Source organism: Natrix helvetica, assembly GCF_964273705.1.
Source record: "Natrix helvetica genome assembly, chromosome: 6".
Lineage (NCBI taxonomy): Eukaryota > Metazoa > Chordata > Lepidosauria > Squamata > Natricidae > Natrix > Natrix helvetica.
Genome location: NC_138553.1, coordinates 84,489,341 through 84,513,888, shown reverse-complemented (window position 1 = coordinate 84,513,888; position 24,548 = coordinate 84,489,341). Strand labels below are relative to the sequence as shown.

General features: G+C 44.2%; 2 protein-coding genes across 5 annotated transcripts in view; both read left to right on the top strand.

The window, feature by feature from the left end:
• FRMD4A (FERM domain containing 4A) overlaps window positions 1-24,548 on the top strand; it is a 336,245-nt gene that overhangs the window by 112,560 nt on the left and 199,137 nt on the right. Inside the window, exon 1 of one of the 4 annotated variants that reach the window (XM_081957226.1) lies at window positions 6,295-6,581. The exons of 2 other annotated variants lie outside the window; for them this stretch is intronic. In XM_081957226.1, the coding sequence (XP_081813352.1) occupies window positions 6,525-6,581 (57 nt within the window). In that variant the 5' untranslated portion in view covers window positions 6,295-6,524. Of the gene's footprint in view, window positions 1-6,294; window positions 6,582-23,511; window positions 23,790-24,548 lie in introns of those variants that run through there. One more of the 4 variants, XM_081957224.1, reaches the window with a different exon arrangement.
• FAM107B (family with sequence similarity 107 member B) overlaps window positions 1-24,548 on the top strand; it is a 363,543-nt gene that overhangs the window by 164,512 nt on the left and 174,483 nt on the right. The window lies entirely within an intron of this gene.

Here is a 24,548-nt window from a genome sequence, read left to right as displayed (position 1 = left end):
GAGAACTTCTCTCTCTATTATAATCAGGAGAAGGTGATTTGTGTGGACTGGGTGTGTCAATGTATAACATTGAATTTCCCCATAAATTATGAATGCGCAGATGGAAAATTATGTGATTCAGACTAGCAATAGACAAGTCTGTTTGTTTTTTAAAATTTTCTCAACCTTCTCATATGAAGAACGGATGCAGGAACTGGGTAGGTCTAGTTGAATGAAGAGAAGGACCAGGGGAGACATGATAGCATTGTTCCAATATCTCAGGGGTTGCCCCAAAGAAGAGGGAGTCAAGCTATTCTCCAAGGCACCTGAGGGCAGGACAAGAAGCAATGGGTGGAAACTAATCAAGGAGAGAAGCAACTTGGAACTGAGAAATTTCCTAACAGTGAGGACAATTAACCAGTGGAACTGCTTGCCACCAGAAGTTGTGAATGCCCCAACACTGAACATTTTAAAGAAGAGATTGGATATCCATTTGTCTGAAGTGGTTTAGGGTTTCCTGCCTAGCCCGGGGGTTGGACTAGAAGACCTCCAAGGTCCTTTCCAACTCTGTTATTCTATATTCTATATTCATACCATTTTTTCCTTAACTTTGGGATGCAAAAATAGGAAAGGGGTTGAGCCGACAGCACAAGATTTCTTTCTGACATCAGGTTTAATGAGTAGTTTGAATCAATTAGGATTCTTTTTTTTATTGTTTTATTTTAACAGATATTTAAAATTAAGCAAAAATAAATGGTGAAACCAAAACTAGATTTTTTTTTTTTTGATAATTTTATAATATTTAAACTTATTACAACTGAAGAGAAAAAATCACTCAACCACTAGCGGGCAACAGACAGCTGCAGAAAATGCACGTTGCTGCCCTCTTATGGATAACCATTTAACTACATTTTTTGGCAGCCCAATAAAATTAAATGTGAATTTAACAGCTATCCAGAATGATAAATAAAGGACTTTCTGAGGCTTCTTGTTTATGGCTTACGGGGGAGGCAAACAACATGACAGGTGGCTGTGGATTTACAAAAACAAAGCAAAAGACAAAGAGGCCATTGTTTGTTCAATTTAAAGCTTTCCCTTCCTCTGTCTATTCACTACACTGTTTTCATTGTCTCTTGATTGTGAGATGTTGCAGCCTCTTCTCTCTGAATGGGAGAAAAAGGGGGAAAGGAACCACATCTGTTGGGCTGATTCTGCCCAACTCAACCTTCAGCCTAAACTCCTGAGACAACCCACCTGGGCCAGTTAGGTGGGAATTGGGGAAGAGTCTGTTAATGGGACGGGTGGGCAGGGCGTGTGAGTCCTGATCCTAGGGTCATCCTGTCAGTGGGTCTTACAGAGAAAGGACTGTAATGGATCTATTTATCAGCTCTCACATTAAATATAACAAAGGAGCAGTTGAACAACATACAGAGAGGGAGAGGGAGAAAGAGAGGGAGGGAGGGAGGGAGGGAGGGAGGAGGGAGGGAGGGAGGGAGAAGGAGAAAGTGAGGAAAGGAGGGGGAAAGAGGGATGGAGGGAAAGGGGGAGAGAGAAAGGGAAGGAGAGAGGGGAGAGAGAGGGAGAGAGAAAGGGAGAGAGAAGGAAGGAGAGAGAAAGGGAGAAAGGGAGGGAGAGGGGAAAGGGAGAGAGGAGAGGGAGAAAGTGAGGAAAGGAGGGGAAAAGAAGGAGGGAGAGGAGCAAGAGAAGGGGAAAGAGAGGAAAAGAGGAGAGAAAGACACAAGGAGGAAAGGAGAGAGAAATGGAGAAAGAGGGAGGGAGGGCAAGAGGGGGGAGGGAAAAAGAGAGGGAGGAAAAAGAGAGAGAAAGGGGGAAAGAGGGAGGGAGAGAGATGAAATGTCTCCTTTTAGACGTTTTGGCCAAACAGTGAGATCCATCTGCAGGTGACCAAATACATAACTTATTCCCAGCAATATTTCAGCAAAATTAATTATAAAATTAATTATGACCCTGAGACTGATTGCTGAGGTGTTAAATAATGCATCATTTGATGTAATTACGGATAAAATGTATGAGAGTTATGATGGAGAGAAGCTACCTCTGACTGGGGGGAATTTCCTGTAGCATCTTCTGGGAGACCCAATTTTTATCCCTCCTCCTCCTTCTTCCCCTCTTGTCTATCTTCCTTCTCTCTCTTCCTCCTCCTCCTCCTCCTCCTCTGTAAGCAGGCTACAAAAACTTCATAAGAAAAGAAGTAAATACTTACCCCTGGAGTATAAAGTGTAACATTATTGTTATACTCCAAACGTGATTTTTATTTTTTTGAGTAAGGACTCCCTCTGGTCAAATTCAATTCCCAGTGTCTCCTTGAATACATAAACTACATCATTTTCTAGGCCATGATATGGAAGGGATTTGCCATTGCAAACTGGGGCGTTTTGTATTTTCCCAGACTAGTCTGGGAATCCTAAACAGGTCTATTCTGATTCTTGATTTTCAAGCCCAGTTAAGGAAACCTTAATCCATGGAGAAGAATCTTGCACAGTCTGAATATCCACCACTCTTTCCTTGACCTTGGTGGGAACGACGGGAGGCCTTCTCTGAGATACTTTCTCAAATTACGTTTCTGCCTGGGACTCAGCTGTCTATTATCTGGATGCTGTTTTGGGTGTGGCTTTTCCTTCTGTTCGTCCAGGTCATTCCTACTTCCCATATTATGCTAACATTCAAATAAATTCTAGCCTCCGCTCTTTTTCTCCACTTCCAACAATTCTGGAACCCATCTCAGTGCTTTTCCCCCTTTTGTAAAGGACCGTAAACATCAAGGTTACTCATCGATAAGTCTTTAATTGAACTGTTTTATTGATGTCACCTGAAAAATAAAAGTGCATTTCCCTCCTTCTCCTAATGCAGAATCTTGTCTTCAAAGCAGATGAATGACAGATTGGTCAGACTTTCTTTCACGGCTGACAAACACAACCAGCTTCTATCCACAATCCATATTGCTTCACTTTTGCAACCTGTTGTTGTCTTCTTTCTAAGATGTGTGCGTGTGTGTGTGTGTGTGTGTGTGTGTAGTTGCATTTGTGCTGATAAATTAATGAAGGGAGACTAGTATAGATCTATTTCAAGCTATTTAGCTCTCATCAGCTAGCCTTACCCTTACTGGGTTTCAAACCTGGGCTGTTTTTACATATTAGGCAGTTATATTAACCTCTAAGGCACAAGCTCTCCTCCTATATCAGTTTTATTTATTTATTTTAAGGTATTTTAGTTTGTCAAACATGTACAAGGTAACAGGTATAAGTATAAACATAAATATGAACACAGGAAACGGGGACGAATAAATGGGGACAGTAGGACAGGGATGGAAGACACACTGCTGCACTTATGCAAGCCCCTTACAGACCTCTTAGGAATGGGGTGAGGTCTACAATAGACAGTCTTAGGTTAAAATTATGGGGGTTTGAGGATGTAACAACAGAGTCAGGTAGAGCATTCCAGGCATTGCCCACTCTGCTGCTGAAGTCGTATTTTCTGCAATCCAAGTTTGGAGCGGTTGACCTTGAGTTTGTATCTACTGTGTGCTTGTGTGTTGTTGTGGTTGAAGCTGAAGAAGTTGTTGACAGGTAGGACATTGTAGCAGATAATTTTGTGTACTACACTTAGGTCAGACCATAGGTGGCGTATTTCTAGGTTGTCCAAGCCCAAAATTTCAAGCCTAGTGGCATAAGGGATTCTGTTGTGAGCAAAGGAGTGGAGGACTCTTCCCGTGAAATACCTCTGGACTCCCTCAATCATATCAATGTCTGATATACAGTGCGTATAAATATATATAGAAGTTAAAATTTGTATTTCTAATTCTGCGAACCTGTTAAAGGCCATCTGTTCCAAAGCTAAGCAGATTTTGAATCTTCAAGTCTTCCTCCTTTGTTAAAAAAAGAGAAAAAAATCTAGCTATAAAGGAACTCATCTATTATCTTACGCAAAGAACGGCAACGATGAGAATTTGCTCGTTGAAGAAACATTTTGCTTCTCCTTCTTGATAGATGAAGTCATCCATCACAGTGCGCACTAAATGGACTGTCATACTGTTGTCTAACCAAAGTCATCCATCGCTCCTGATCTGCCAGCTGTGGTATATGGCTGGTGGGGGGTGGGGAGACGAGAAACCCAGCTATAATCAAAACACATCGACAGAATTTACAACTTTTAATCCTCTGCTTAACTTCTGCATGATTACTTACCTCTATAAATTGTCCAGAATGTTTGTTTGTCTCGACTTTGTCTGATTCATCAGGTGGCTGATATTGTTAGCGCTAAGGAACAAGGATGGGTCAAAGCCTTAATGCGCCATCAAACCTGGTTAAAAGAAATGACTTTTGGACCGGGAAGTGGATTCTCTGAAGCTTCACGGCCTTCTTTGACGCAAACACCAATCCTCAACCGAAACGCCTGACAGGTTAATCTTGGTCTTGTGCAGTGAGTTATTTACAGGCCTGATGGCTGCACTGCTCTCCATCCATCTTCAAAAGGCGCACAAACAATGCCAAGATAAAATATGATTTATTGCCTATTCCTCTCCTACTTCTGTGGCTTCTTCTCTAAGGGACAGCCATTGGTGGGGGTGTGATTTGTGAGTGGGCTGCTTGCAGTGAGCAAGGGCCTGTTTTTCTCCTTTGTCTTCGCTGCCATCACCAACCAGTAGAGAAAACATCCAACAGTAGAGTAGAGTAGAGTAGAGTAGAGTAGAGTGAGGAAGAGAGAGGTAGAGAGAAAGGTAGAGTGGGGTAGAGAGGGGTACAGCAGAGCTGAGCAGATCAGAACAACAGAATAATAGGATAGGATAGGATAGGAGAACACAACACAACAGAATAATAACTTTGTCACTTTGAATGTACGCTAATCGGCATACCTTAAAATGAAATTTCGTTGCATGCAGCTCTCAAAGGGTCACCACCTCCAATATGCACTACATAAACATGATAAAATAAATAAATACAAAATTATGCATAGACCCACATATATTATAGGACCCAGAGAAACAGCACATATACTACATCTCCCAAGCCATGATTAACTAACATCCTGGCCCCCTTGTTAAAAGATCCCCCATCCATAAATGAATAGCAGCATCTGGGGTTTTGGTCTTTTCTACAGCATTTCGAGTTAGAGTAGATTTGGTGGGTTTCACAGGAGATGTGGCTCAAAGCATCTGACAGCCCCAGGTGTCTTCTCCCTGTTCTAATCAGCAAAGATGGTCAGGGGTCTGCAAGCTAAATTGCAAGCTAAGAGAACTAGGTATGTAAAACATCCTCAGGAAAGTTCAGGTGCCTTTTTTTGGAGGGGGGAACCACATTTGGGTTTACCTGGCAATGATACCAGCTTGCAGAGTCCCATGCCTTAGACATCACAGAAAGGAAGATGCCAACTTAAGACAAGCTACCTGTCAGGGTTCCAAATAGCATCCAAAAGTAAATCAGAGTCCGAGGCAATTGATTCCTCAAAGTTCCCATTTATGAAGAGAGTCATGTTGGCACATCTGGGAAAACCAGAATCTGAAAGCTTCCCGGTTTTCCCCACCCAGTTGAAAGTTCAAGATCTTGCCCCCTGCCCACCCACAAGTCCATCCCATGGTCCAATCTCCCACTGCCCTGCTGGCAGCTTCCACCCATCCAGTTCCGGTCAGGTCCAGAGGTGCAGAGACAAAGGATGACCTTGGCTTTCTAGAAATAATGTTGTTATGGCTACATATTTATCTAACTCTGTACAATCCCCCCTCCCATTTTCCCACCATAGAAAATGCATAGGAGCATAATAGAAAGTGTGGCAGGCCAAAGACCCAAAGGGAAAGATACCATGGTTCCATTCCTCCTGCTATGCTTAGGCACTGTTTTGTTTCTCAAGTATCTAAGGGAGCTAATAATATCTCGGGGGAGGGGGGTGTCTCCATGAAAAGTCTTCAGTGCCTTGTTTCATGCCCATCTATGCTCTCCTCTGTCACGAGCAGACAGTGCTGAGTTTGATAGACCTTTAACAAAAAGCTATTGAGGGAAGCGGCTGTGTGTGAATTGGCCTGGCATTGGTCACAGCGCACTTCTGTGGGACTCGCTGCTCCCAGTTTCACAATGGCTTCCAGTGTGCTGAGCCATTCGCTGAAAGGTCAAAACTGAACAGCGAAATGCACCAGAATCCAAAAACCTCGTTCTCCTATAAATACCAGCCTCTGTTAGAGGCTCCAGATCACATCCACTTCCCATCTTTAGTGCAGCTGCTTGGTGGCGAGAGCTTTTCCCTCCCCTGGTGATGCCTTTTTCCTAACTGGTGAAGTTCTCCGAAGGAGAAGAGCCCAACTCTGGCCTCTTTTTAATGCCTTCCTCTCCAGCCGAAGAAATCCAGATTGAGGTCCAGGAAATCTCAGGAGTTTCTCAGCCGAGGGAGAGCCGGAGGTTCTCCGTTCTTCTAGTCCTTTTGTGGTTCCTTAAATCTTCCCACTTGGGACAGCCGAGAGAGTGAGATTGTTGGGAACCCATTGGGTTGGGAACTCTTCACCCTTCTTGGCTTGCTGGGCTCAAGCAAGGGTCGCCATGACGTTTTCTGCCAAGTTGGAAGGCACTTTGGAGCACCTGCTGATGGATGTCTTCGTAAGTAGATCTTGACTTTCTCCTCAAAGGGACGGGACGGTTGATTGGATGGCAGCAAATTACTTTGAATGTATGTTGCCGGTATGTGTGATCTTTTTAGACTCCAGAGTGGGCAGATTGTTTAGGAATCTCTCTCTCTGTCTTGTAAGAGTTAAAACTGATGCGGCAGCTTTAGGAGGCAGATTGCAAAACCTTCTGAGGTTGAAGAAGGAGAAGCCAATTGTTCCTGAGCAAAAGGTCAAGAAGAAAAGGTAACAGAATTTAAATCTCGGAGCCTTATATATTGGGTAGGACTTCAACCTTGCCTGTTCCCATTGAGAAAGGTGTTGTGATGTACCTGAAGTCATTGTAGAAGAATCTAAGAACATGTTTATTGGATATATCTGGGACATACTCTATATATCTGGGATCTGGGATATATCTGGGGCTGGCTGGATACCCGTGCTCGGCTACAAAACTATACGATCAGCCTTGAAAAATTGACACAGCTTGAAAATTAATGAGTAGTTACGATCAACCTCTCCTCTCCCCTTCTCTCCATCACGCTTGCCCCACAGAATCCTCCCCTATCCTATGCCCCTTCTCTCCCTCAGGCTTGCCCCACAGAGGCCTCTCCTATCTTATCCCCTTCTCTCCCTCAGTCTAACTCCTTAGCATCAGAGCATTTTTCAGGTGGGGAGGGGGAGTAGAATATCTAAACTCCCAGCCCGCAGGCTGGATGAGTCACGTGCCCAAGTGGCAGTTGGAACAGAATTCTTTTCAGGTGGGGAGGGGAGTAGAACATCTAACTCCTTAGCATCAGAGCGTGTTAATAGTAATATAAGAAATACTAATGATTGGATGGCCATTTTGAAAAATCCTATCTTAGGGAGCACCTAAAAGCCAAGACGAACATCCATGCCAAATTTCAAGTTTGTGGGCTTTACGGTTCTGGAGATTTCGTGATGATACATGAGGGGTATTTCTCTTTTATATAAATAGATCTATCCAGGACAGACATTTCACCAGATTTCATTGGAGATGACTCTGCCTATCAGTCCAAACAGATAATCTAAATTTACCTTATTCATCCGACAGAATCAAATCCAGCGTTATTCATGCAATTGTTGTATATGGAGAAAAGGATACGACATCACATGATTAGATATCTTTCTCTGGAGATTCTAAATCCTCCAGGTCATGCTTGTCCCAAAGTTGCTTTTCAAAAGGTAACTGGACTTCCTTGATTTTTCCTTTATTTATTATTTCGTTTGTCACGCCTGGAATAAGAATAAACATGAATAAAAACACAGGAAATGGGTACAAATGAATGGGGACAGGAGGACAGGGACGGTGGGCACGCTGGTGTGCTTATGCAGGCCCCCTTTACGGACCTCTTAGGAATGGCATGAGCTCCATGGTAGACAGTTTGAGGTTGAAGCTGTGGGGGGTTTGAAGATGTAACAACGGAGTCAGGTAGGGCATTCCAGGCATTGACCACTCTGTTGCTCTGTCGTATTTTCTGCAGTCGAGTTTGGAGCGGTTGACCTTGAGTTTGTATCTATTGTGAGTTTGTGTGTTGTTGCAGTTGAAGCTGATGTAGTCATTGACAGGTAGGACGTTGTAGCAGATAATTTTGTGTACTATGTTTAGATCAGATCGTAGGTGGCGTAGTTCTAGGTTTCTGGAAAACATTTTGCTTTTCATTCAAGAAGCTTCTTCTGAAACTTCTTTGGAACTGAAGAAGCTTCTTGTATGAGAAGCAAAACATTTTCAAGAGAAAAAAAACCCCAAGACAATCCAGTTGCCATTTGGAAAAAACACTTTTTGGAACATGATTAGGTAATTCTTTGTTGAAGGCACATTCTTTTACTATCTTCATCACTTGGAAAAAAATTATTCCTTACCTAGGACAGGAGCATTTCTTGGCTTAGCCAACATGATCATCTCCCTTTCTTTTATTCCTCTTTGCATTTACTGTTTTCTTCCTTGGGTTGATTTATTCTCTTCCTCTGCATTTTTATCCCCTGAGATTTTGGTTGCAAAATTAGTTGGCCATATCTGCTCTCTCTCTCTCTCATCATCTCTAAATTTCTACTTGAAGCAAGGTAAAGAATTTTCTAGGACCTCTTTTATGGATGGGCTTGCGTGGCTTTCTCAGTTCTCCATCATTTTTCTTCCGTTCTCTTTCCTGTTACCCGGTTCACAGCTTCTGGCCAAAGACAAGAGAGGATTTGGTCTTCCTGGCCTTCTCTTGCAGAGTTTAAAGAAGCAACAAAACTGTTGAAGCGTAGGAGGCTGAGCTAAATTACTTGTTTCTGAAGATGAGTTTCCCAGGAGGGATTGTTGGTTTTATTTTATTTTATTGATTTGTTTTGTCAAGTGTGTATAAGATAATAGATATAAGTACATACAAGATTATGAATACACGAAATGGATACAAATAAAAAGGAACATTAGGAAAGGGATGGTAGGCACTTTGGTGGGCTTATGCACACCCCTTACAGACCTCTTAGGAATGGGGTGAGGTCCACGGTAGGCAGTCTGAGGTTAAAGTTTTGGGAGTCTCTGTGTCAAAGAAGCCAAGAGGGTGGTATCCTGTCACGTAGTCCTTTATGCTGTATGTTGTAACTACTGTTTGCCCATGTTTTGCCTTTCAAACAACTACAAGCGTTCTCAAATGAACTACAACAGGCTTCCAGATGGGCCTGGACTACAATCTCCATTCAGCTGGGGCTCTTCCAGATTTAATAAGCCGATTATAAATGATAAACCTGAAGGAGCAAGGCTGCCTTAATACGTAGCAGATGCTGTGGAGACCCTTTGATTAAAGAGGGAAGAAAATTGTAATTACAACCAGTAATAATTTATGGATGAGCCTACTTGAGCTTGTCTGCTCTGTGAGAAGATAAGTAGATCAAAAGTTGGAGGAAAAATGTCTCGCCCATCGGCACATCATTCCCTCTGAGCTTCCCGGAATCTGAGTGGTATCCCACAAGTCTGAATCATTTTTATTTTTGAATGGGCCATTGTTACCCGACAACAACTGTTCTTAGGATGCATTTCCCCCAGTTATTTCTGTCTTTTAAAAAAGCAGAACTTGGAAAAGATGCTTCAGCCAAATCTCAATTCACAGGATCTGGCTATGTAACGACGAGAGTGAAAGCGAAAAGAAGGACAGCGTTCTTCCCATAACCTCTGTAGGACTTTCCTTCTCTCAGAAAAGTCAGCTCATCTCCTAACCCCAAATAAGCAGGTCACAAGACTCAAGTCCTTCGGGATTAAACAAATCCCTTCTCTGCTTAACTGAGTTTGTTCTTTGAGTTTCGCACCTGGGTCAAGTCGCTGTTCGCTCTCTGTTTAAACATCTCCGATGAAGGCAACGTTCTACCAAAATCTACTTGGAATCCATAATTTCATTTTCTGCCTTCAAAATAATTCTGCCTTGACTTCTACATGGAAACCCTGTTGGGTCCTTGAAGGCAACATATCCTGTCTCCCTGCAGTCTCTTCTCTTCTTCGTGCTAAACCTGCCCGAGACCTCCCTCCAACTGTCCCTTGGAAGTCTTTTAGTCCAGACTTCTTGTTATTTGGATTACCATATGACCAAATGTACTTTTGTTTAGTCATTCCTTCCCAAAAGGCAGATCCCCCAGCTGGATTCAGATTTAAGGCTTGGTCTGCCCTAAAGTAGAACAGAGAGGAAGTTAGAGTCTGTTGGTGGGAATATTCCTGATTAGACTGTGGTTTACTGTTAGCTTGTTTGTCTGACTTGGTAGTGTTGTGGCCCTCCAGCAGCCAGTGGAGCTGGCAGCAATTTGGACAGTGAGGAGGTTGGGGAGGAAGATGGGCCAGTCCTGGAGTCTGGGGAAGGCTCTGATGAGGGCTCTGCATCGGAGGCAGAGAGGGGGCCAGGGTCGTCCGACAGTTACCAGCTGCCTTCGGAGTCAGACATCAGTGAGGCAGAGGAACAGCTGGAGCCTGTTCCTAGTGTGTGCATGCACAGAATTGCCAGGCAAAGGGAACAGCTAAAGAACAGGGGTTGACTTGGGAGTAAAGCCACAGGTGGATGATGAATGGCCCTCCCAGAGGAAATAAAAGTGAAGAAGAAGTGGAGTTTGCAGGAGACAATCAGTTTGCTTAATTGGTTCATGATTCTCTGAGGCTCCTTGCCACATTTTGCAGAGATCAGCCTGGCAGCTCTCGCGAGGCTCCTGAGAGAGATCAGGGAACTTTATAGACAGTAAAAGGATGGCTGGATTCAGCCATCTGGCATAACCAGCAATGCCAAGCCAAGAGAGGAGCTTAAAGAGAAAGCAGGGCAGGGATCTGCAGGAGGCTCATGGACGTCATTGTTGGCATGGAAATCAGTCATAAAGCAACTCCAAAAGAGAAATGATCAGATACGGAAACAACATTTTGCAATTGTACTTAGTAGTAGCAACATAAGACTGCCAAAATGGCCTTAGTTCTTTTAGGAAGTGATAGTCTTCGGAATAAGAGAATAACAGAGTTGGAAGGGACCTTGGAGGTCTTCTAGTCCAACCCCCTGCTCAGGCAAGAAACCCTACACCACCTCAGACAAATGTTTGTCCAATGTCTTCTTAAAAGACTTCCATTGTTGGAGCATTCACAACTTCTGGAGGCAACTTCTGTTCCACTGATTAATTGTTCTCACTGTCAGGAAATTTCTCCTTAGTTCTAAGTTGCTTCTCTCCTGGATTAGTTTCCACCCATTGCTTCTTGTCCTGCCTTCTGGTGTGTTGGAGTTTTATGTCTCTTCCTTAGAGATTCAGTGAACAGAGGAGACGATGGTATCTGTAACTATCTAGCCCAGCTGAAACAAGTAACGGAATCAACGAACTCTCCCGTCTGACAGCTCTTTATAACCGACCTGTCAGTCAGACAACCAATAGGAACACTAGGCTCTTCCCTCGAGCCAGACGCGGTAACCAATCAGAGGAGACAACATGGAGAATAGCTTGACTCCCTCTTCTTTGGGGCAGCCCCTCAAATATTGAGAAACATTGCTATCATGTCACCCCCTAGTACTTCTTTTCATTAAACTAGACAGCTAGGAAGGAGTAAGGGTGTGGCCGAAAGCTTCTTTGATAACCAAATGTTGCTTCACTTGCTGTCCCTTATGGATCTCAGATCAGGTTTGGGGGCAAAGGAAATTGTAGAACAAGTTGTAGCATTCCTTCCTTAGGATGCATTTCGTGGAGTAGCTTGAGGCCATCCATTTTCATCCAAAATCTGCTTTTGCGGTTTGAGCCTGATCCACAAGACAGATCTGTTCGTAAGGTTATCGAAGCAATCCTTAAGCCAGCTTTTGACCATCTTACAACTGACATAATTAGATGGCATTGTTGTTTCAAAGCAACCACAAGGAGAAGTTTAAAAGTCAACAATAAATTTTGCAGCCATAGGCTACATCTCAGTGGTTAAGTGCCTTTCCATTAGCTGCTCCTAATTGCTTGATGGCATTTATCGTCCAGTTGAATTTGACTCCCAGGGACTCTACAGCAGAATAACAGAGTTAGAAGGGACCTTGGAGGTCTTCCAACCCAACCCCCTGCTCTGGCAGGAGACCCTGTACCATTTCAGACAAACAAATCTGTTCTTAAAAGCCTCCAATGTTGGAGAACCCACAACGTCTGAAGGCAACTTCTGCTCCACTGCTTGATTGTTGGAATCATGGAAGGATTTAGATTCCTTGCAGGCATCTGGACAGTCACACTTTTTCTGACAGTTGTTGAGGCCACTTGGAGGTTTATCTGTGCCAGTGGGGAAATTCAAAAACTTTTACTACCGGTTCTGTGGGTGTGGCAGGGGAAGGATACTGCAAAATCCCCATTCCCTCTCCATTCCAAGGGAAGGATGCTGTAAAATTTCTATTCCCTCCCCACTCCAAGGAAAAGATACTGCAAAATTCCCTTTCCCTCCCCACTCCTGGGGGAAGGTTACTGCAAAATCTCCATTTCCATCCCACTCCAGGGAAAGGATACTGGAAAATCCCCATTCCCTCCCAATCAGCTGGGATTTGGGAGGCAGAAAATAGATGGGGGTGTGGCCAATCAGAGGTGGTATTTACCGGTTCTCTGAACTACTCAAAATTTCCACTACCGGATCTCCATAACCTCTCAGAACCTGCTGAATTTCACCCCTGATCTGTGCCTTCCTTCCATCCAGTTTTTCCCTCCATCCAGCAGAACTGAAGAAGCTTCTTGGATGAGAAGCGAAACATCTTCAAGGAAAAACAAAGTCCAGGGGCCTTTTGAAAAAGCCCCTTTCGTACAGAGAAGGTCTGCCCTTCTCACCAGAGTCACCTTCTTAACTTGCCAGCAATTGTTTGCTGTTGTCTTGGTGTCCTGTCTGAAGGCAGTGAAGTTCTCCCAAACTGGAGCCAGGGACCCCATCTGGAGAGGATCCCCGTGAGCTCCTTTGAGTGGTTAAATCAAGATTGCATTCCAGTGTTCGCCACCCGCAACTTAGAGGCTGCTTTTCTTTCTTATCTCTTCTGGGGGCTCTTTAATTAACCTTCACAATGTATGTGCTGTCTGGATTTGTGGGCCTGTCCAAGGAGGATGGTGATTTTGTGTAAGCAGACGGTTGATGGATGGCGCTAAACTTTGGGGTACCAGACCTCTGGAGTGCTTGTCGTTATGAATTCTTTAAAGAAGGAGAAAGGAATAGACTGCTGAGGCATAAATTCTTAATGGGAACGAGTCTGTAAACCACGCTGAAATATACTTGGTATTATTGATGGGCTTTGCAGGACTAATAAAAGTCATTCTTGCCCGTACAAACGACTTCCCTGCAAGCAGCTGTTTATATGACACCCCCTATCAATTCCTGGCTTCGCCCCACTGGGCCTCATCAATTACAGCAAGTGAAAGTTCATGTTGTCAACAATTACAGATGTCTATTTAAGGAAAGGTTCAGCAGACGATATGATTCAATCCAGAATAGAGCTGGAAGGGACCTTGGAGGTCTTCTAGTCTAGCCCCCTACTCCACCATTCCGGACAAGTGGCTCTCCAATCTCATCTTCAAAACCTCCAGCGATGGACAACCCACAACTTCTGAAGGCAACTTCTGTTCCACCGGTTAATTGTCCTCACTGTCAGGAAGTTTCTCCTTAATTCCAGGTTTCTTCTCTCCTTGACTGGTTTCCAATCCATTGCTTCTTCTCTTCTGGTGCTTTGGAAAATAAGCTGACTCCCTCTTCTTTGTGGCAGCCCTTCAAATACTGTAATACTGCCATCATGTCCCCCCCTTGTCCTTCTTTTCTCTAGACTAGTCACACTGAGTTCCTGAAACTGTTCTTCATATGTTTTCATCCCTAGGGCTTTAATCATTTTAGTTGCTCTTCTCTGTACTTTCTCCAAAGTCTCAGCATCTTTCTTGTAATGTGATGACCAAAACTGGATGCAGCATTCCAGGTGTGGCCTTACTAAGGTTTTGCAAAGTGGTCCTAATACAGAGGGAAGGCTGAGGAAGCATCCCAGGGGAGAAAGCAGGTCATGGTTAGCTTGGTGTGATAATCAGGGTTGGTTGTGTTATGGCGAATGGTAGAAAAAATAATATATTTTGCTTAACTAATCAAGGAGAGAAGCAACCTGGAATTAAGAAGAAACTTCCTGACATTGGAAACAATTAACCAGAGGAATGACTTGCCTTTAGAAGTTGTGGTTTCTCTAACATTGGAGGTTTTTAAGAAGAGATTGAACAACCATTTGTCTGAAATGGCAGAGGGCCTCCTGCTTAAGCAGGGGGTTGGACTGGAAGACCTCCAAGGTCCCTCTCAACTCTGCTACAGTGGTAGCAATAGCAATAGCACTTAGACTTATATACCGCTTCATAATGATTTCCATTCCTCTCTAAGCGATTTACAGAGTCAGCCTCTTGCCCCCAACAATCGGGGTCCTCATTTGACCCACCTTGGAAGATTGGAAGGCTGAGTCAACCTTGAGCCCCATGAGATTTGAATTGCTGAACTGCAGCTAGCAGTCATCTGAAGTAGCCTGCAGTACTGCACTCTCACCACTGTGCCATCTCAGCTTTTGGTACCGAACTGCTTTAAAAGTCATTGAATTTGATACTCAACGCATTTTAACTTAGAAGTTTTGTCCCGGTACTCATCATTTGTTTAGTACTCAATCCACAAGCTAGAATCTGTCGTTTTTGGCTGCCTTGCATTTTTCCTGGTGGGAAAATGTGTTTGATACTCATCCTTTTTGGTACTCATCTTGCCTCCCAGAACCAATTAATGATGAGTACTGAGATACCACTGTCGTTGTCTCCTCCTCCTCGTCCTCCTCCTCCCCTTCCTTCCTTCCTTCCTTCCTTCCTTCCTTCCTTCTCCTTCTCTTTCTTTTACTCTGTTGTTCTGCATCTTAGAGAAGTACAGGGAGATTTGGATTGCAATTGTGGAATTAAGCTCTCTTTCCAAGTAATGGAGCTGCTCTCTCTGAATGACTAGACTAAAAGTGGCAGAATTACGCACGGATGAGGGAGTGATGGACGGAGGGAACGAGCCCACAAGACAGGCTTTTCCCTGTTGATTACTCCAGAGTTGCGTCAGGCTGCACACATGTCACTCTCTCTGGCTTTCGAAAGGCAACCAGAGAGGCAGAATTCAAGGTGATTCCCGATGTTTCCCTTTGGGTCTCTTTGTCTTCGATTTGCTAATGAGGGAAGAGCAACGGAAGAGAGAGATTTGTTAGGGATGGAAGGTGAAGGAAGGCTTTCACAAAAGATTGTAAGTGTTCCAGCCTGACAGTGGAGCTGGCAGCCAATTCGGACAGTGAGGAGGTTGGGGAGGAAGATGGGCCAATCCTGGAGTCTGGGGAAGGCTCGGATGAGGGCTCTGCGTCGGAGGCAGAGAGGGGGCCAGGGCCATATGCCAGTTATCAGCTGCCTTCGGAGTCAGAGATCAGTGAGGCAGAAGAACAGCTGGAGCCTGTTCCCAGTGTGCGCATGCGCAGAGTTGCCAGACGAAGGGAAGAGCTAAAGAACAGGGGTCGACTTGGGAGTAAGGCCACAGGTGGACAGTGAATAGCCCCTTCCAGAGGAAATAAAAGAGGAGCAAAGAGGGAGTGGAGTTTGCAGGAGACCATTAGTTCATTCCTGCATTCTTGCAAAAGTATTGTGGTGTCTGAAAGATCTTGGCCTGGCCTCTCTCCAAACCTGATAAAGGTCAGTGATTGTGAATTATCTTGAAAGACTGTGGGAGAGGAAAGACTTTGCTGGAGAGGAATTCCCTGTCAATTAATGAAAAAGGGTTTATCGGGATGAGGACTTGGCTTTGTGCTGCTGGGGAAGCCTCGGTCAGAACAGAAAGGATTTTTTTCCCTTCTTATTTTCAAATTCAGGACATCCGTTGAAGGAGTAGTAACAATTAACCAGTGGAACAGAAGTTGCCTCCAGAAGTTGTGAATGCTCCAACACTGGAAGTTTTTAAGAAGATGTTGGATAACTATTTCTCTGAAGTGGTTTAGGGTTTCCTGCCTAGGCAGGGGGTTGGACTAGAAGACCTCCAAGTCTCTTGTAACTCTGTTATTCTATTCTATTTTATTCTATTCTATTTTATTCTATTCTCTATTCTCTTTTCTATTCTATTCTATTCTATTCTAAGGTTAATGTAATTGCGGGGAAACAATGTAAAGTTAGAGCAGCCCGTTCCAATGTATTTATTCTCACTTTGCTAGCAGTGCAGACAGATTTTGTAACTCACTGGTGTGCAGTACAGTAGCCAGGAAAAAAAAAAGGGGGGGGGTTGCAAGGGTTTTTTGCCGGGGAGGGGAGCAGACAGGTGGAACTGACTCAGGAATAATAAAGGAGCTCGTGATTTGAATTAGAAGGACAATTTAATGCTAGGAAACTTCATCTGCAGTGAGTCACAACTATTTCAGGAATAAGGAAAGGGTTTGTAGCTGGCAAGGCATTAAACATTTTTAACTTAGAGGGGGGGAGAAAGACTTGCAGGAAACCTACACAAGCTGCTTCGGTTTGCATTGATTGCTAGGACTTTTCCTGCAGTTGCTAAAGGCTGAAATCCTAGCCTTGTGTTTAAGTTGAGTAACGAATAGAATGGGCAGCAGCACGACTGGATGTTGGATTCAGAAGGAGGGAGCTGACTCAGATATGTCTACTCTAGTGAATAGTCTAGAGAGGGAAATGTCTTGTCTAGTGAAAAAAAGGACTAAGGATGACAGGACGGCAGTGTTCCAGTATCTGAGGGGCTGGCACAAAGAAGGGGGTCAGAGCAGAACAAGAAACAATGGATGGAAACTAATCAAGGAAAGAAGCAGCCTGGAATTAAGGAGAAACTTCCTAACAATGAGGATGATTAATCAGTGGAACGATTTATCTTGAGAAATTGTAGGTGATCCATCACTGGAAGGTTTCAAGAGGAGATTGGACAATCAGAGGGCCTCCTGCTTGAGCAGGGGGTTGGACTGGAAGACCTCCAAGGTCCCTTCCAACGCTATTATTCTGCTATCCTTCCTTCCTTTCCCCTTTCTCCATCTCTGGAGGTTTTCAAGAAGAGATTGGACAGACATTTGTCTGAAATGGCATAGGGCCTCCTGCTCAAGCAGGGGGTTGGACTAGAAGACCTCCAAGGTCCCTTCCATCTCTGTGATTCTGTTATTCAGATGCTGAATCTCAAATGTGGGGAACGGACACTTGTGAGAAATATTGGCATCTTTTTCTCTGGGAACATTACCACAGCTTTTCTCAATTGGTGCTCCACAAAAGAATGCACCCGGGGAAAACAACAACACAAATTTGTCCAGCAACCCTTTATCTCTACACAGGTTCATGGCAGCTCCCGACAGAATTGAAAATGCCCGTAGATACAAAAATACACGTGTTAAAACAAAAGCTAAAACATCAACACGTAAGTCTAAAGCAATAAATGTTAATGCAACAGTCTTCAAACATCAATGGTAATATAATAAATACACAAATGACACAAATAATGTCCATAACACTATGCCTTTTGTACAATAACTGCATAGAAACCTCAAAATGAAATATCGAGCCTTTTTGACATGTCCCACAAATTTAAACAAACTTCCATAACTTTAAATAGCAACTTACTGTATGACCACGTTTGATTGACGTCCACTCATCCCCCCCCCCCGTCCATTATCCCAACAGGGCAACTCCGTTTCACTTAATAATGAAATGGAGGCTAGAATTCCCTGCTCTTCGTCCTAACCACAAGCTACCCATTAACTGTTAAAAATAGATAGGAATGAAGGCAATTGCCTTGCTGAAGGAAGGGATCTCTTTCAATGTGTTAAATGAGTTTAAAAACAAAAGATACACCAAGGATACTCTGCCCAGTACTTTTCATCTAAGAGGCATACAAGGCAGTCCGCGACTTACGACCACGACACAGCTGAAACTTTCCGCTGCTGAGCGAAACACGCATTAAGCGAAGTTTGTTCCATTTTGCGACCTTCCTTGCCACAGCGGTTAAGGAACTCCCTGCAGTGGTTAAGGTAGTAATGCCGTCGTTAAGTGAATCTGGCTTCCCCATAGACCTGGCTCATCACAAGGAGAATCACGTGACCCCAGGAACCGGCAACCGTCATAAATGTGAGTCAGTTGAGAAGCGTCTGAATTTTGATTACATGACAAGGGGGAATGCTGCAGCGGTTGTTAAGTTTGAAAATTGGTCATGAGTCCCTTTTTTCACTGCTGTTGTAACTTTGAACGGTCACTAAATGAACTGAGGACTGCCCGTGTTCAGTTTTATTCAAGATGGACAAAGTTGAGTTTTAATTAGCGTTTTCTTCTCTTTTTCTCTGGCTTTGCGCAATGCGAGACTCCCCAGGTTCATTGGGCATTTTGGATCCCTTGGCTACTTATTTTTCCTGTTTTCATTACCTGCTAATGGCACGCTTTACCTCGGCCTCGATCCTATCCGTTGGGCGGAGAGGAGCATTGTAAGTGCAAATAAATAGGTAGATGGGGGGGGGGGAGAGAATAAGGGGCCTCTCTCCTTGTTGAAGTGATTCTCCTCATCCATATTTATTGTTGTTTCCCCACTTGCAAGACTTGATGGACAATCTGCATTCTCTGCAACGGAGTCGCTCCTGATTAACAGCTCAAAAGGAGAGCAATTGTCCAAAGAGATTATTTTTTTAAAAAAAGAAGTTTTGATAAACCGTTCCCTTCGTGTTCAAGGCCAGCCGTGTAACCTTAAACCAACCCATGTTTAAATAAACCTCAGGTTCCCTCCCTCTTTTCTGGTTTCCTTTTCCTTCCTCTTCTCCTCCTCTTTCTGTCTCACCCGCAGCCGCTCCTTCGAAGCGGAGCCCATATGGAAGTCATCAGGAAGAAGGACGGGTGGCTTTAATATTCCAAATTTCCCACATCAAGCTGCTGCCTTTTTCCTTTAATGCCTTTTAATGAGGGTGCAGCTATGTCAGCCAAATTTCTTCCTCTCTCTCTCTCTCTCTTTTTCCTTTCTTTCTCTCTCTTTCCCTTTCTCTCTCTCTCGGTCTCTCTCTGTTGCTCTCTTTCCCTCTCTCTGTCTCTTTCTCTTTTTCTCTTTCTCTCTCTCTCTATTTCTCTCCGTTTTTCTATTTCTCTCTTTTTCTTTCTATTTCTCTTTCTTTTTATTTCTCTCTCTCTCTCTCAGGCGAAATTTCCTCAGAGTGAGAACAATTAACCCGTGGAACAGCTTGCCTCCAGAAGTTGTGGGTGGTTCAACAAGTCTTTAAGAAGATGTTGGCTAGCCATTTGTCTGAAGTGGTGTAGGGTTTCCTGCATGAGCAGGGGGCTGGACTAGAAGACCTCCGAGGTCCCTTCCAAATCTGTTCTGCATTCTGCATTCAGAAAGTGAATGGAAGATGATTTTCCTCCCCCGCTTTGCTGGAGATTAGCCTCTATAACAGACCGCGGAATGTCCTTCTCCATACGGAATGTGGTTTTGTTTTGTCTCCTACTTTGACAAATATCTTTCCCTTTTGCATTTTGATACTAACTGCTAATATGTGGATCAAACTCAATGGGTTTGATACACCAGCTAAGTGTATCTGACTTGACTGGGACAGAAATTGTACAAGCAGGTTTTATAACAATGTTGGCAACGTTTAACAATACAGCAGGAGCAAGAAACCTTTTCCGGGTGTAGATTCATAGTGTCAGGCCTGCAGCCATCTTTTCTTTTGGATCTTTGGCCTGCCACACTTTCTATTATTCTCCTATGCATTTCCTATGGTGGCAAAATGGGAGGGGGGATTGTACGGAGTTAGATGATATGTAGCCATAATAAAATTCTTCTTAGAAATTCAAGGTCGTCTTTGTCTCTCCACCTGGCCGCAACTGGATGGGAGGGATCTGTCTTTGTGGCAGTGGGGAGATTGGACCATGGGATGGACTTGTGGGTATGGGGGCAAGATCTTGAACTTTCAACTGGGTGGGGGAAAACAGGAAAGCTTTCAGATTCGGGTTTTCCCAGATGTGCCAACGTGGCTCTCTTCATCAATTGGGACTTTGAGCAATACTTTGCCTGGGACTCTGATTTACTTTTGGAGGCTGTTTGGAACCCTGACACCTACTCATAAGGCTGGAAGGGGCCTCGGAGGTTTTCTAGTCCAACCCCCGGCTTAAGACAGGAGACCTTATGCCATCTTGGTCAAATCGTTATCCAGTCTAGTCTTGAAAAGTTCCAATGATGGAGCACCCTCAACTCCTGGAGCCTTCCAGAAAATTTCTTCATAGTCCTAGGTTGGGTCTCTCCTTAATAAGTTTCCATATGTTACTTCTCCTGCCTTCTGGTGCTTTGGATGACTACCGTATTTTTCAGGGTATAAGATGCACCTTTCCCCCCCCCCCGCCCAAAAGAGGGTGAAAATCTGGGTGTGTCTTATACACTGAATACAGCATTTTAGCCTCCCAAAACCCCGCCCCCTTTGGGAAAATGGACGTGCATAGCCTTTAGGAGGGTTATAGATTGCTCCTGGGAGCTGGGGAGGGCTAAAATGAACAAACAATAGGCCATTTTTGCCGCCGTCCCCCCCCCCCCAGTTCCCAGGAGCACTCTGTAAGCCTCCTAAAGGCTATGCATGCACTTTTTTTGACAAAAAATGGGCCGTTTTTGTGAGGTCTGCAGAGTGCAAAAAGTTTTTTTTTTTAAATTTGACTCTTTAAAATCTTGGTGCATCTTATACTCCAAAAATATGGTAAGTCCATCCAATCTTCTCGGAGACAGCTCCTCAATTCCTTAGATTAGATTAGAAGAGTTAAAAGGGACCTTGTAGGTCATCTAGTCCAACCCCCCCCCTCTACACCATTTCTGACAGAGGGCAGTCCAGTCTCTTCCTGAAAGCCTCCAGTGATGAAGCTCCCACAACTTCTGAAGGCAACTTTTGTTCCATGGGTTGATTGTTCTCACTGTCAGAAAATTTATCCTTATTTCCAGGTTGAATCTCTCCTTGGTCAGTTTCCATCCATTATTCCTTGTCTGGCCTTCAGGTGCTTTGGGAAATAGCTTGACCCCCTCCTCTCTGGGGCAGCCCCTCAAATATTGTCATACTGCTCTCCTGTCTCCCCTGGTCCTTCTCTTCACTAGACTGGCCATGCCCAGTTCCTGCAACCGTTCATTGTATATTTTAGCCTCCAGTCCCCTCATCATCCTGGTTGCTCTTCTCTGCACTCTTTCTAGAGTCTCAACATCTTTTTTATAGTGTGGTGACCAAAATTTGATGTAGTACTCTAGGTGTGGCCTTACTAAGGTTTTACAGGGTGGTATTAGTAACACCCTTGATCTCGATTGCATCCCTCTGTTAATGCAACTTGGGATTGTATTGGCTTTTTTTGGCTACAGCTCTTATTTAACTGATTATCCTGGAAGTTGGCTATCATTTCCCTCCAATCCTTCTCTTTGATAAGCTAAACGTATCTAACCGTTCACCGTTCGATTTGGCTTCTAGACCCTTTATCAGCTTTGTGGCTCTTCCCTGCACGCTTTTTCAGCCACCAAACCATCTGGAGACCAAAGGGTCAACCACCGAGGCCATGCATGGCCCAGAGACTATCCTGCCCAACAATGGAAAGTTACAATTATGACGTAGCCTGGGTCAGCGGCTTTCAGAAGGCGGCAAGAGATGGGAGAATGTACCCCACGTTCCCTTTCTCGTAAAAAAAACGTATCTATACAACACACATTTTTCTTTTAGCGCATTTCAAACACGACGGTATTGTGTGAAACAATAGTCTGCTCACATCGCTCGTTGAGCTAATCTGGACTGCCAGCTGACAGATGGGCAGCCTTTGGCTGGCCAGGCTTTGCTACTGCCTGAATCGTTACAGGGGCTTTTTTTAGTGAGATATAACATTTTAGGACAACGGTGAGAAAAGCAGGGATTTATTGCTTGTTATGGGGGTGGGTGTACCACACCAATTGATGTGACTCATTGTTTAATTTATTTCAGTGCCTGCTACTAAACGGATGGAGAAAATCCCAGAAATAAACCCCCAGTCTCCTGTATAGCTTGGGATTATTATGATCATTTAGGGGAGTGGGCAGAGGTGGAATTCAGCAGTTCTGGAGAACCGGTAGCGGAAATATTGAGTAGTTCTGGAGAACCGGCAAATGCCACCTCTGGCTGGCCCTGCCCCCATCTATTCTCTGCCTCCTGAGTCCCAGCTGATCGGGAGGGAGGGGGGATTTTGCAGTAGCCTTCCCACCAAGCCATGCCCACAGAACCAGTAGTTAAAAAAAGTTTGAATCCCACCACTGGAAGTGAGATATTGTGTCTCTAACTGGAATCAAACCAGATGCAGTTTAAGGTTTAATATGTTGGTACAGCTGGGCTTTTCCTCAGAAACTGGTTGGAGAAGGATTTTTTAAAAGGGAAAGAAATAGGGCAAATGATTACATTAGAACATAAAATATAGAGTGACAACATTGGAAGGGATATCAGAAGTCTTCTACTCCAACCCCCTGCCCAGGTAGGAAACCTTACACCACTTCAGACAAATGGCTATCCAACATCTTCTTAAAAACTTCCAGTGTTGTAGCATTCACAACGTCTGGTGGCAAGTTGTTCCACTGATTACGGTAATTGTTCTCACTGTCACGAAATTCCTCCTTAGTTCTAAATTGCTTCTCTCCTTGATTAGTTTCCACCCATTGCTTCTTGTCCTGTCCTCAGGTGCCTTGGAGAATAGTTTGACTCCCTCTTCTTTGTGGCAACCCCTGAGATATTGGAAGACTGCTATCATGTCTCCCCTGGTCCTTCTCTTCATTAGACTAGAGATATCTAGTTCCTTCAACTGTTCATCGTACGGTCTAGTCTCCATTATAGCCGCATATTTTTAAAACTGGTTTTGTACGTGCCGTATGAGACCGGAGAACTAAAAAGTCTGTGCAGCACGGATTCAATTTGAAAAAGAGGATGAAATTAAACATGCTTTAAATTAGAAGAAGAAACTTTAAAAAAGAGAGAGAGAAAATTGCTCCAAAAGAAGGCATTTGCTGCCTAAAATATTAGCACTGTCACTTGTTAGTTCATTTTCTCTCCCTCGTGGTCCTGGTGCCTCGTGAGTAACAAGAAGACTCCTTTGATTGCAGACTCAACGCAATGCTATTATTTCAATTCTGGAAGGAAGCAGAATTTGAACAGGGGGGTTAACGTTAATCTCCACACCAGATGGTGGGGCCTGGCCTATTGTTTGTTTGTTTTTTGGGTGGGGGCACATTTGATTAGTGAGGAGAAGAGTAACAAGGAGAAGGGTCCCTACGCAGTGACACGTATCATGAAATCAAATGCAGTTTTAATTAAACCGCTGACCTGGTTCGCTTCTCTAACTCCAAAAAGCCAAGCTGTTGTGTTCTGGCCTAATCGCCACCAGATGTAAAGAGAAGCTTCCGGAAACAACACTTGGGAAGAAAAAAAACCCAGCTTCCTTGTTATTTCCTTTGTTTCAAACCGAGCCAACTTGATGCTTTGTCTGGAATTTGCTTTGAGATATAAAGCAACACAACGATCGCTAAATGACTTGATGTTTGGGAACCGGGAACTGTGTTAAGTCCCTCCAGAAGAAGACCTTGGGGGAATAAGGATTCATGGGCACACCTACGTCCACGCGTGTTGTCTTGCACTCTGCCATGGTGAGGCAGGCCATCGTGACTCTCAATGGGCGTGCAAAACTCCTTCTCAGACTGCCGTATGGATCCCTGGGGAGGCTAAACATGGAAAGGGTAAGCAGAGATTATCCATCGGGCTTAGCAGACCTTCTCTTGGCATGGGAACCATCCAAGGGATGGAGGAGGTGTGGTAGGCCTTCAAATGCTTTGGGATCGGCCACAATTGTGTCTCCACTGAGCTGCAAGCTGCCCCTGCAGCCTTTCGGACAATCAGATAACCATGGTTTACTGGCCATGGTTATATGCTAAGGAAGGCTAAGGAAGTTGGGCTAAAGTTGCCATCCGTGTTAATGGTGGTGGACTGCAGTTTGTTGTGTTCAGGGGCAGGGATGGAGCTTCGGGTGTCAGGCCCAGAGATCGATAAGAGGTGGAACTCTGGAAGGATGGAAAACAGGAATCATGCTAGAACATGCATGGGGGACAGCTTACATTCATGACATAGGTGGTGGTCAGAAATGGTGGGAGTGGGGGCAGTGATGATGATGATGATGTCCGTTCAGTCGTATCCAAGTCTTGATTATTCTATAGGCCAGGTCTCTCCACATCTTCTGATGTTGCAATGCTTCTTTGAAATGTTCTCTGCTCTGGCTGGTGTCAGATTTGATGGTGTCCAGCCACCATGTTCTTTGATGGCCTGATTTTCTTTTACTGCTAACTCTTCCCAACATCATTGCTTTCTCCAGTGAATTCCCCCACATGACGTGGCCAAAGTAGGTGAGATGCAGTTTCATGATTTTTTTTTTGCCTTCTACTGACATGTCTGGTGTGATGCGCTCCTGTGTTTGCTTGTTGGCCACCTTTCCTGTCCAAGGA